Raw genomic sequence first — 14,702 nt, forward strand, 5'->3', positions numbered from 1 at the left:
ATATATATATATTAAGTTGCGAAGAACAAAAGGTTGCGTTCATGGTAGAGAAACATTTTTTCACGTATTCGAACGTAAAGTTTCCCGCTGAATCCAAATTCTAACGAGAAGATCGGGGTCTCCGTTTGAAGTTTCAAAGTTTGGCCTCATAAAGCCCCCATTGGGCCCATCTGGCCCAAAAAACAAATATTACCGTTGGATTCCCAGAGAAAAATTATTCGGGAATCTATTATCAGTTTGTCTCTGAGTCACTTCGTTTTCGTGCTATCCGGGTGTATCCACCTTTTTTCAACACCCCGTATATAATATTATACATTATGCCAAGATCCAACGAGGCACTACGCGGAGAGAATAATGTAAACAAAATATCCCGCAGCCAGGTTATGTATATAATATAATATATATAAACATATATACACATATATATATATATATATATTATATACACGTGTTTCTAAAAATTCATTACCTATTCACAAAAATAGGATAAACCACTTTGACTTTGAGAGGGTTTTTTTTTTCTTTTTTTCAAAGGGAGAGCAAAAGCAGGATGTTCCTTCTATCGGGTACCCAATTCTACGTGCTTAGAAAATATGTATAATCTAGGTGTGTGCGCGTGTGCGCATGTTGTCGGAATGGGGCGAGGTAAGAAAGCACCTCTCTCCACGCGCACCGTATACGATAAAAGCAAACCTAATAACGTCGCACGGGGTGCCGGAAAAAAAAAAAAAAAAAAAAAAAAAAACCCCATAGAAATCGTTGAGTGAACAATAACGATAAGAAACTAGGAAACACGAAGAAAAATTTGTATTCCGTTTTCTTCTTTTTTTTTTTTTTTTGTTGTTTTCCATACGATTCTTATTATTTTCTCAACTTCTATTTACCTTCGTTGTTCGTAACAGTTACGAAACAAGACAACGACGATCTCGTTATCGGTCACGCTGATTCGAAGTCTATATTATTGTATTATTTTTTTATCCTTTTCGTTTTTGCGTAAACGTGAAACAAAGTAATACAAAAAAAAAAAAAGAAAAAGAGAAGAAAAACAAACAACAACAACAAAAACAATAATAATTACAGTACGAAGATCGTTGATACTCGTGTATCAATGGACGATCGAAATTATGAGTGAAAGAGAAAACGTTCGCTGTGTGAGGGAAGAGAAGATGAAAAGAAAAAAAAAAAAATAAACAATAATCAACGAATAACAAAAAAATAAAACAAAGACGACGGTCGACGACCGGGGATAACGATTTCTTCTTTATCGACACGGTGGGAAATCGAACGTTGCAAACGTTTCACGGATCGGGGGTAAAAAAAAAGAAAAAAAGAAAAGAAAAAAAAAAAAGGCGCGGTTGGTTTCCTACCGGCGGCGCCAGGAAATGAAAAAGAATAGCTCTGTATCTTTTGCCAACAATAAACCCTTTTACGAACTGTAATTAATCTCTCGATCGCCGCCAACGGCCAAACCTGCCCTGCCCTGTTCCAGATACGTAAAAGAGAGATTATATACATACATACATATATGCATATATGCATATATAACACATTATGCATATATGTGCAAACGCTTCGGTTGTTGCAGAAATTGTATTGCAGAAAATTGCAGCGTAGAAAGTACAAGGAAATTTTTGACATGTGTGTTTTTTTTTTATTTTTCTATTCATTTATTCTTCACTCTCCGTCTACAAATTGAAATTATGGTACGTGTATGCGGTATTTTTTTTTTTTACATCGAAAGATTGCGAAGCGCTCATTTTTACTACCGTTCAATCGTTTGTCTTGCTATTTTTTAACGCAGACGATATCGGGAGAATGGAAAAGACTTTACTTGTTTTGACGCATTTTTTTTTTTGTTTTTTTTTTTAAATTTTTTTTACATCGACATCGCGAGGAAGAAAGTTTTCAAAATATGCGTACGTACGATTTATCGTGAATTTCAACAACGATCATCGAGCAGTTGAGAAATAACAAAAACGTAACGTTACAAAAGTGAACTGAAAAATTTCTTTCAAATTTGCGCAAACGTAGCGAAATTTATCTTTTGTTAATTCGTGTGAACGAGTTTTTTTTTTTTTTTTCTTTTAATTGCACGTACATAATGTACAGATAAATTAACTTTCTTCCGTTCGATTAGTCTCGATTTTTCTACAACAGTTCGGAAACAAAAAGCAAGTCAAGAAAACGAAGAAAAAAAAAAAAAACAGTCGTAAATTCCAATCTTATACATTTACTTTCAATCCGATCCAATGCGGAATTCGTTTCTTACTTTTAAAGCGGAAAATTTTCCGTAACAACGGTATACTAAAATCTGACGAAAATGTCACGCGATATACGTATTGTCGAAAAGTTAAATAAGAAAGTTACAAATTATAAAACGACTCGATAAAAATCATTCAATTTCCGTCAAACTTTGATCAAATTCAATATCATTATTCAATTTTCATAATTCTAATCTACCTGTAATAATATTTGCGAGTGACATATTTAGATTTGACAACAAAGAGAAAAATAAAATTGTATAAAATTAATTTAGAAACAAGTGATAAGCGATGTTGTATATAACACGTGTATGCCTGAAAAATCTCGACAGAGAAACATTTGTAGGAAAAGAAACGAACACATCACGTCACGTTAAATAAACGTATATATCTTTATCCGAGATACAACGACGTTGTTGTTAACGACACTTTTTCCCTCCGAATTTTCTTTAAACAGTTTTTAAGCGAAAAAGCAATATGTCACCGGTGACTCTGGTCAGCTGTGAGTTAATCCACAAATGGATTTCACAACTAAATTGTATGCACGTTCGAATACAAATGTACGTACACGTACGCATACGTATAAACGTACATAGATGCCTGTGTGTAAATTTAGAGCGTATTAAAAACCGTTACACAAAATTTGCCAGAGAGGAAAGAAGAATTAGTAAAAAGATATTTAAAAACGGTCAAGGAGGAAAAGAAGAAATGACTCGCTTTTAACTCGCGCGAGGTTCGCGTACAGTTTTTGAAAGCGGGTTGACTAATTATCGTACTTTATAATACACACACACACACACACACACATATATATATATATATGGTACGTTCTGTGGACCACATTTTACGCAGCTCTCATCTTCTCATGCTAGGAAATAAAACTTTGCACGTTCGTCATTCGAGAAGAAGCATGAATTCCCACTTCGTGTTTCACGTCGTTTCACACCAATAAAATCATCGAATGTAATTTCTTCATCATACGGGATTGCCTAATTATTACGCGTAAATTGGTGTAAGAGTCAATTTTATAGTCCGTAGCTTTCAAGTTTTCGTATAGATGTTGAATTCGGTTAAAGAAAACAACGGAAAAAAAAAAACAAAGAACGTCAAAAAAGATTCATGCTTGGTGTCGATGAATATTCGAAACCGCATAAATTTCAAGTAAAACGGTCTGGGGATTAATAAAAATTTCGTTACTCTATACGGTGCAAAATTCTGTAGAAAAATGTACTTCATTTTATTCTGGGATTGATGTTTCTTTGCCTTTTTCTTTTTTCGAAAAAATTTCAACCGGAAGCTTACTCGAATTCGTTTGACAAAAAATTTTCCGAATCCAGTGGCGACGGGTTGAACAAAAAAATTTGTAGATATACTTGTTCAAAAAATTGTGACTCCAAAAAATATAAAAATTAGCATTTTAACGTCCATGGAAAATCCGCACCGACAATTTTTTTATCGATGAACAATTTTTTTTTTTTTTATCGAATATGATGTCTGTTTTCGGTCTGAATCATTCGCTTCTCAACTCGGAACTGACAAAATTTTCAGCGAATCGATTTGTACTATTTCTGAGTTATTTTAAAAAATTTCCACTTTTTATCCGACCAAATTTTTGTAAAAAAAATCAAAAAAAAAATCAAAACCTTCTATTTGATGATTCTTATATTTTTACAAACAACGGTGTAAATACGGCAAAGCTTTTTTGCCTGTTTTCTTCACTTTGCGTTTATACAATTTTCGTTTTATAATTTTAAAACGTATAATCATCTGCGTTTATTTTCCTCTACAAAAGCAGCTCGGTGAAAAATGGCGTAGATATTATACAGACGGAAAAAGGACTGAACATTTTTTTGATTGGAAGAAGTATAACTCGATTCAAGTTGGAAAGCAAAAGATGAAGGGAAAAAAATAAAAAAAAAAAAAACGCGTGAGAATAAAAATTAATCAGAAATATAATTAAGGTTAAGAAAACACTTCTTTCCCCGTTATATTACACCTCAATTTGGTCACCACGTATTTGGTAATTTCAATAATATTTTAAATCTCTTCTTTCCTTCCGTACAAATATCTACAGTGTATAAAAACATTCATAGAACTAATGTAAGTAGCCGTAATACGTATAATATAAATATATTTGCCTAACTAATGACTATTTCTATGTATAATTTATACAGTAATATACGTTACATGTATACGTATACGTACGTACTAAAGTTAGGTGAAATTTTAAACAAGGTATAAAACAGCTCGGTAGCAGCAAAAGCCAGTAGAGCGGAAAGATTTCCATTTTTCCATTCAATTTTCAAGCCGACTGGACTGCGTTCATACACACGCACACATGCCTATATATATGTATAATACACCTTTCTTAGGTAATCTTTCTTAAAAGCACAATTAGACACGCAGATGTCTTGCAGATGTAATACATGCGGCATGGTATATATATATATATAATGTATATATTAGGGTGAGCCAAAAAAACTAACCTATCGAATCTACGGGCTTGAAAGGACCTATTTATTGAGAAAAATATTCTCCCGTTTGGAAAAATATTTAGCTCAATTTTCAAAGATGTCGCAGGCTATCTGATATTTCCCATTTGAATAACACGCATAAATAATTGTTTTCTCATTAAAAACGATGTGACTATCGAACCGTTTGAATTAAAAAAAAAATTTTCGAAGCATATTCTTGCAGGGCATTAAATTTTCTGAAAAACAGACCCTGGAATTGATTTTATTAGACTCCAAATTCGTACAATTACGAGCCGTGAAAGTCGAAAAAAAAAACTGTCGAGAAATGAAATGTCAAAGTTGACGTTTTTTAATTTCATAGAAAATAAAAATTATTAAAATTTGATTTATAAATTTGATCGGATCCGTAGAAATCACGAGTTACGTATGTAAAAATGTACCTACTTTGCGGAAAGAAAGTAAAATATGCACGAGTTATGTGCATATATATATATAAATATATATATATATATAATTGTATTCGTAAAGGTAACCTAAGCGATAAACAAAAGCTATGCATAGAACTTGTTAAATACGGTCCGTTATTAGGAACAAAACGGGACAACTTAAAGATACGGAGGGGATAATATGCTATTTCGAATATGTATGTGTGCATGCATACATAGATTATGTATTCAAGCATTATATTAGAAGTGGTGTATATACATATATATATATATATATATATATATATATATATAGATGTATAGTACACGCCATTTGAGTTAAACGCGATTTGAATACACAAAATTACTGCACCACCAACGGCTGATGCATAAGTGTTGTTTACATTAATACACGCGCGTACACGCATGAAATATGTATTGTATACATGGGTCGCATTCGAAAATTTTCAAATAGGTTAAACGCTCGCCTAAGCACGTGTGTATTAGAATTGAGATGACGACGTGGACAAATTGACGTTACATGTGTACTTGGGGAAAGATTAAATCAATCTGACAGGATCTTTTCACGGCTGATAACGAATTAGATTCACGGTGTTAATCACTGTGTAAAAGTGGTCTACACTGACTACGATTGCATAGATTTTAAGGAAGGACTGAAGGATTGCAAAGATTACACGATGTTCGTACGGCTTGCAAAGATATTACACGGATTACAAAAAGGTTACTAGAATTACAAAAGAGATTAACAGAATTGCAAAGATTCCAGACAGGGCAAAGATTGCAAAGATTGCCAAAAAGTCTGCAAGGATTACAAGAAGATTAGACGGACTGCGAAGTGGTTGCAAGAATTACAAAGAGATTAATAGAATTACAAAGCTTCCAAAGACAGCAAAGATTACCGAAAGACTGCAAAGATTGAAACTAGATACACGGATTGCAACGAGATTACAAGAATTATGAATATTCCAGAGGTAGCAGATATTACAAAGATTACCAAAAACTGCACCGATTACAAGGATTACAAAAAAAATCCAGAGACAGAAAATATTACAAAGATTGCCAAAGGACTGCAAAGATTACACGGATTGCAGGGATTACAAAGTGATTACAATTGTTACAGGGATTTCAAGTTCTATAACGATAACACGCCGAATACAAAGAGAATGGAAAGATTACAAACGATTACGAGAAATTACAGAGGTTATATGTAACTACGTGATATTACATACGATTACATTACGCGTGTACATCGGATTACAATAGTGATTAACCCCTTCTTTGAATCTACGGTGATTCAATCTGATTCGTTACGACTTGTTCTGAATCACCAATTACGTGTCGAAACAATTAAAGAAACACGAGGTTTAGAGTCAAAAATTATATTCCGACAAGTTTTATTATCCGATAATTATATATCCTCTTGTAGCTGCGGGGAAAATATGAATAAACTTGGAATAAAAAAAAAAAAAAAAACATTATAAACGGCGAATTGTTATCGAAATAATAAACAACGCATAATAATTTTTTCGCGAATGAATTGCTTACAAATTTACATTCAAGCGATTGTTTTAGGTAATTTTTTATGCACTTTGATTTTTTTTTTTTTTTTGACACCTTTCTAAAATAAAAATTAGTGCCGGGTATAAAAATACAGAATGTATAAATATAACCGTTGGAATCAGAAGTTACGTAATTATAATAGGCGAAACATTCGTTGAATTCAATCAACTACAGATATTACATGAATACAAATAGGAATGTGCAACGTGTGCGATAAGACTTGATATTTTTCCTAGTTATGTATCGTTTTACATGCGATATACGTATTATACACCTAGTGCAGCAATGCAATGCAATGCAATGCAATGCAATAAAATAAAATAGAATGGAATGAAACGCCTGCGGTAATAAACTGTCCCTTAGTTATCTATCCGTAATACAGATTACATATTATAAAGCTCGGAATGCGTGAGTGAGGATTTTTTTTTTTTTTTTTTTCTTTTTCTCTTTTATCCCTCCACGTGTATGACATTTTTTGGAATTGGAATATATTATATTACACTATATATCAAGAATATATTCCTAAAATTTTAAGTCGATCTGAGCAAAACTCTTGAAGTTATTGTCTAGTTAGTCTCCTGCCCTTTAACACTATAGCTCTGACAGCAGGTATACAGCTTATTTATTCACTTCTATCGTTCCGGTCCATTATCCTGTTTCGAGAATATTTTATTTAGTAAACACAGGTAAGTAAAGCCATAAAGACATATTTTATATTTATACTGCACACTGTACGATATTTTAAAACGAGAGACGAGCGTCAGTTTGTCGTTGTACGTTCGATCGTGCGATTTGTGATTTTTTTCTCAAAACTAATTTTTCAAAGTCCGTGTTCACTGCCATTTAATAACTACTCGACCGATTCGTTTACAAACTTGGTACAAATTTTCTACATATAAAATACCTCCCACCAACGTTTGGTTGAAATTTTTTTTTTTTTTTACATTAAGGGGCTTTCCCACCCACAAAATGGCGGAATTTTTCGTGGATAATAGCAGTTTACACTTCAGATGGCCGCCGCAAAATTTTGAAATGAAAAAAAAAAAAAAAAAAATCAAAGAACGTTGGGGGGGGGGGGAAAGGATTTGACGATACTTTGACTAAATTCTAACGGTTTTTTATATCGGATAATTTCCGACCGAGATATAGTGAACACCGCAAATTGTTTTTTTTTTTTTCCGAGACGTTCTGGGGAAAGCTCTGTCACCGGCTTGTTTTTCAATATTTCCGCATGTAAAAAATTACGAAATATCGTTAAAAGTATACTTAAGGGGGTATTCTAGTGTAGAAATTTGAAAAAATCGATTTTTTTTTTTTTTATATTTTCAAAGCTTAACCTTTCAAGAATGTGTCCTTAAAAGGACAAGTCAAAATTTCAATTATTTTCAGAGATATAGCTATTTTAGTGACACGTCTTCAATACTGGCTCGGCTGGAACGAATTTTACTCGAAACTTTAAACGCGTTTTTCTCAAAACTACATTTTTCAAAACGGTTGACATGATTTCTCAAGTTCTATTGAACCGATTTACTTGAAATTTGGTGAGAATCTTCTCAATACATGTCTCTATCGCACGAACTATTATTATAACGAAATAATAATTTTTACTATTTTTAAAAAATTCAGAAACGTCCAAAAAAGTCAAAAAAAACGTATTATTTTTTCGGACAGCCGTAATTTGGCAAAAAAAAATTTTTTTTCAACTTTTTTTTAGTTAGTACGATAGCTGCATTTATGTAGATTAATAATCTTTTTTTTTTCTGATTTTGAAAATGCTTGCAATCGTGACAACATTGGCGCGCCATTTTTTTTGTACCCCCCCACTTCAACAACTCATAGCACTTTCAATTTTGTATTTTTTGACTTGTTTTTTTTTTTTTTTTTTTTTGTAATCGTGAAATAATAATAAACGCCTGATAAAAAAATGGATGGTAAAAATATTTTTTGTTTTTTGTTTATAGCACTTCAAAAAACACCTCAAATTCATGCCTCTACACTAGAATACCCCCTTAATAATGTACAAAAGGTTTGATTAAATTTGCTCGATCCATACTTTTAAAAAAAATTCACAAAAAAAGTGTTGTTTTTTTTACGCTGAAACCCTTACCCCCCCCTTAATCGGCCTCGACATATGTATAAGTATATATGCGTATAAAGTCGAGTAACAAGGTTCGTTAGACGGTTATATACATTATATACATAGGTTCATCGATTCGCGTAATACGACACGGTATGATCTGCAACGCGAACGATGGGTGATTACACGGTAGCCCGATGGAGGAAAGAGAATAGCGACGTCAGCTGGTTATAGACACAACACAATTATCCTAGTTGCCAATCATGAGGGTAAAAGGTACCTTCTAAGGCAGGGCGGATAAACTGCGTGTATATTTATTACAGGTTAAATTATGCGATACCTGCGTGCAACATTGCGCCAATTACATTCACGTTAACTATTGGCAAACACACACACACACCCACACACAAATATGCAATTTTTGCTGCAGCTTGCGCAGTTTCATACGCGTGGGTAAAATAATACGATCATGATAAAACGCCGGCTGTAATAACAAATAAATTATACCTCGGGTTGTACGGTCGAAGCGTATCCGGCGTATGTATTTCGTAACGCGAATAATAATTTATCTTAAAACTACAAACCAGATATCGACGTTGTGATAATTGAGCGGTAAGAATTATCATTCGGAGAATGGGTTACGCGAATAATGTACGTACGCACGTTATTGTTGAAAAATAAACGTAGCTTTTCATTGATGAAAATTCTCAACGTGGGATGAAATTTTTTAAACACACGTACGGTGGGTATATTTTCAACGTAATTGTAAAACCGTGAATGAAAACGTTTTTGTAACATGATGTATCATTTCTTTTGTTTATAATTTATCGTATCCAGATTCAACGACTTTTTAACGATAAAGTAAAACAGATTTTCATACGAGTATGATTTGACTTATCGTTATTGACAACTGTTTAAAATATTCTCACATTTTATACTTTAGCACTTTAGTACAGGTATTACAGATTTTTATTGTCTGTAAGATTGAAGAATCGACGATGAGAAACATTGAATTCGTTTCGACAAATTATTTGTTTATATATAGTTGTGAGAATTTTAAGAATTGTAATTAAATCAAACAAACCAAATTAAATTGAACGATTAACGGTAACGAGTTTTCGTTTTTTCACTTCTATTATGCCGAATTTCCATTATAAAAATTTATAATCCGTTGTATTGTCAATTTTTCCTCCTCTATTTAACACGTTCTCAAACATTTACTTCGGCACTTTTCGTCATTCCTATTTGATTTGAAAATTTTTTCGCAATCGTGTACAAAGATAAAACAGAGAGATAAAGAAAGTAATGATTTACGGTCAACATATGGAGTAAAATCGATAGATATCGTTCTGAACTTGTATCATACATATAATAATACGTATCGAGTGGTTTATAGTGAATATCAGTTTGTTCGGCGAGTAGAGTTACCCGTGTAATTTTTATTTTCTTCTCGACCTCGAGTTTTAAAAACCATAAATTCATCGAGATAGCGAGAAACAAAAGTAAAACTTAAAGCGAAACAAAGAGGAAGATAAAAAGACCGGCAGGAAAAAAAAAAAGAAGATCCACCCACGCACAAAACTTAATTGAAAAATAACAGTCGAGAAACAGATCTTTATCAACGTAGTTCGTGTATCGTTATCGATCATAATAAGCAATTCGAAAGCTAGATCATCGGTACTGCATTGTAATTAATTAACTGTCAGTAAAGAATTTTCTTATAAATAACCCGCGCGGTAAAAGAACAAAATAAAATACAAAAATATCTCCAACAAATCAAGCCGATAACAAATGCTTGGTAAAATTTTTCACAGGTATGTTAGTTGTAAAAAAAAGAAATACCAAAATTCCAAACCGTTGAACTTTCGTCGAATAAAAAAGGGTGTACGTGAAAAACGTGTGTATACACATAAGTGTAAAAAAAAAAAAAAAAGAAAGAAGAAAGAAAATCTTTTAAAAGGACATTTTCCCTCCGAACGCTTTCAGCTACGGGGTTAAAGGGTGCGGGGATTGAAGGGCGACGAATTAATTCGAGCCGGGTAGTTCGTCGCATTTCTTTATTGTATCACTAAATTTTTTTAGTTTTTTTTTTTCCCCCCCTATTTCTAAGGCACCAAACCCGAATGTGTAACTGTGAGGTATTTTTCCAACTGCAGCCTCGCGCGCATCTTGTATAAACCCCGTAAAATCATGGCGGCTGAGTAGCAGCGGCCCATCGTTGCATTGCACCGGGTGCACGTTTTAGCCGTAGCGAATCGTTCCCCTTGGATGATCGGATTTCTTCATTCTTGTTCAACGTGTGTAACGCGTATTATATATACATGTTCATTCTACTTCTGCGGTTCGGCGGCATTTCGAAACACTTTTTGAAGACTGTGGAATACGCCGCACAAATGTAGCCTCATCTCTTGACGCATTCCGCGTCACGTCAGCTACATCTGAATTAGAAATTTTCCAGGCGAAGGGAATAATGTGACAGAAGGAATAAATCTGCTCGCAACGACCGGTTAATCGCATTAATCATCGTTTCGATGTACCCGACACCCGATTTCAAGAGACAACGAAGATTTCAAAGGATTTTTATATATTACAAAAATATTTCAAAAGATTTCATATGACGTCAAAATTTTACAAGAGATGACACTTCAAATGATTTCAAGAGATTTCTAACGGTTGTGGAGATTTCAAAAGATTTCAATAGATTTCAAAAATTACAAAGGAATTCAAAGGATTTCATAAGATTTCAAGAGACCCAGACGATTTCCAAAGGTTTTAACAGATCGAAAATGATTTCAAGGAATTGCTAAGGATTTCAAAGTTTTCGAGAGATTTCAAATGACTTCAAAAGATTTTAACAGATTACAAAAAATTTCTAAAGATTTCAGGTGATTTGAAAATTTTACAAGAGACGATTATTCAAATGATTTCACAATATTTCAAAAGCTTTCAGAAGCCTTCAAAGTATTTCAAAAGATTTCAAAAGATTTCAAAAATTACAAAGGAATTCAAAGGATTTCATAAGATTTCAAGAGACCCAGACGATTTCCAAAGGTTTTAACAGATCGAAAATGATTTCAAGGAATTGCTAAGGATTTCAAAGTTTTCGAGAGATTTCAAATGACTTCAAAAGATTTTAACAGATTACAAAAAATTTCTAAAGATTTCAGGTGATTTGAAAATTTTACAAGAGACGATTATTCAAATGATTTCACAATATTTCAAAAGCTTTCAGAAGCCTTCAAAGGATTTCACAAGATTTCAAATGAAATAAGATTTCAGATGATTTTACATGATTTCTAAAGATTTCAAAACGGAGTGGAATGCAAATGGTTTCAAGAATTACATAGGATTTCAAAAGATTTCAAGAGACTCGGATGATTTCTCGAAATTTCGAAAGATTAAAAATGATTTCAATGGATTTCAGAAGATTTCAAGGATTTTAAGAATTTATAAATATTTCAGAGATTTCGAGAGATTTCAAAATATTTTTAGAGGAGTTCGGTCGATTTCAAGAGATTTCGAGAGATTTCGGCGGATTTCAGAAAATTCCGAAAGATTTTCAAGATTACAAAAATTGCACAAGATTTCGAAAATTTATAGAGACTTCGTAAGATTCGCGGAAAGATGCACACCAGATTTCATCGCGAGTGATTTACCCGTTGGGTTGCGATAAGAGAATAAAAAGAAAAAAATTCAACATAAAATAAAAAATCGCAACGTAATTTTCTATATGGAAACAAAGATATAACGATGAACGTGTTTCCTTGACATTAGAAAAATTTAAAACATAGACTACACGAGGATTAATTTAAAACTCATGTAACGGTCTCTGCATGAATTTTCATAAGACGAAGAATTTCTCCTAAGCTATGAAAAAAAAGTTCCTCAAGCTATTGTCAACAACTGAAAAACCCTTTTCAATCGAACTTTATGTTAAAAATTTTTTTCCACACGCTAGGAAAAGAATTTTTGTAATCAAAATTAACATCAATCAACTTCAGTCTCACGGTTTAAAATTTAAAACCAAATTTTATAATTTCTCCAACTGCATACAATGTTCGACAATGAATATTGCTTTCGGTCCGATAATTGAAGCCGACTTATGAATTGACGCCATGTAATTTTACGACATCGAATCAACGATGCTCTCCCTTTCGCAATCGGATTAAGCAACTAAATAATAATAATTTTTCATCCCCAAGCTTCTCGGGATAATTTCTAACTCGATGAAACAACTTTCTCCACACAACAATTAAACCTAAATTAGTCGCATTTCAATTTCTGTACCGGATATTCCTCCAACTCTCGGTGAAAAATAAACAACTGAACTTAAAAAAGAAAAGAAAAGAAAGAAAAAAAAAAAACACATTCGCACAATGTATTAGAATTTCAACGTCTGATCTACCCACGTAAAATGTAAATTATACTTGCGAATGATAATATTATTTCGCATAAAGAATCCGAGAAGGTTTATTCAACGACTTCAACGATCAATGAATTAAGGCTCAACACAAGCCAAATTTATCCCCGCGGTTATACAATTCAATTATATTATACGATCTGTACCGTAAAGATTAACTGTTACAAAGATAAACAAATACGTACGATTAGTTACCTGCAGGATATATTATGCAATATAATGATTGCCAGGGTTGCCATTAATTTTGGATCGCAAAATTCCCCAACTTTTCCACGTTTATTCATATTACGCTATTTGTGTCTTTTAAAATTGCAACAGCTATGAAGAAAATTGAATAAATCGTTGCGCAAATAACAATAAATTAATCTCAAAGTCTTTCAACTTCGCTTGTGAGAAAAAAAAAAAACACTGCATTTTTCGTACAAAACTGAAGAAATTTAGTTTACAATTTTTCGAACGCACCGTTGATTTTAATTTGTTTAATTTTTCATTGCGGAACAAACGTTAATTCGTTATAAATTTCGTTGATTGCGTTGATTGATTCACGTCTAATTTTGACGAGGTTGAAGTTCGCAGCGTTATCTCGATGGGGGGAAAAAAAAAAAAAAAAAAAAAATAGAACGTTAAAAGAAGCGACGAGTCGTTTCGCAACTTAGGAATTAATCAATCATTTCGAAGGGTTTGCCTTACGATTGCGAAATAAGCATGTTTTGTTAATTAATATGCGATATTTATAGGGCTTAACGCATAATCTTTCCCACCATTCCCAAGTCGTAAAATGGTGAAAATTTGTTCAAATGCTCCGCGTTGCGTTTACGTCACTGTGACTTGAAACTCGTAAATTTGTTTAACGACTGTGGTAGTTTTGTTTTGTTTTTTTTTTTTTTTTGTTTGTTCATTCATTTTCTTTATTGCGAAATGTTTCGGATCGTAAATGTTTATGAACCTTGACCCAACTCACCCAATATGCGCGAATAGCATCGTGCGAATCTTCGAGCGATCGCTTATCATCGTCATCATCGCTGTTGTTTCCTCCTGTGTAAAACAAACGGAGAAGAGAGAAAATTTAATACACCTTGTTAAGTGTGGAAGGTAAGAATTGTGTTTTGAAAGAAATACGCGAGGCACGATAACTAAACTGAAATCTTACACCCTGCGAAAAAATTTGAAACTTCAATCTTATTCACGTCACGTTTTCTAAAAAGTGTCCGCAAAGCGATGTAAAGAAAATAAATCCATCTTAAATTAATATTCAAATTGGAAGAATTACGAAATAATCACATTTATATATAAACGTTGCTTGCAAAATTTTAGAACTGTTGTACGTTTAAACGAAAAAAGAAAAACATGTAAGAAAGCAGCTTTCGAGTAAAATATTACATTCCAGTTTTAAATTCTAATAAAATAATATTTGAATTAAAATTGACGTAATTAATTTTCACAGAATTTCCTCCATAAAAATTT

The 14,702-nt window shown here is 32.8% G+C and overlaps 1 protein-coding gene across 5 annotated transcripts in view; it reads right to left on the minus strand.

Annotated features, from left to right (window-relative positions):
* LOC107223738 (thrombospondin type-1 domain-containing protein 4) overlaps positions 1 to 14,702 on the minus strand; it is a 67,223-nt gene that overhangs the window by 50,200 nt on the left and 2,321 nt on the right. For all 5 annotated transcript variants that reach the window (XM_046744622.1, XM_046744619.1, XM_046744621.1 and 2 more), the window contains one exon: positions 14,200 to 14,273. In XM_046744622.1, coding sequence (XP_046600578.1) covers positions 14,200 to 14,273 — 74 coding nt within the window. The remainder of the gene's footprint in view (positions 1 to 14,199; positions 14,274 to 14,702) is intronic.

The sequence above is a fragment of the Neodiprion lecontei genome, chromosome 7 (genome assembly GCF_021901455.1).
Source record: "Neodiprion lecontei isolate iyNeoLeco1 chromosome 7, iyNeoLeco1.1, whole genome shotgun sequence".
Taxonomy (NCBI): Eukaryota; Metazoa; Arthropoda; class Insecta; order Hymenoptera; family Diprionidae; genus Neodiprion; species Neodiprion lecontei.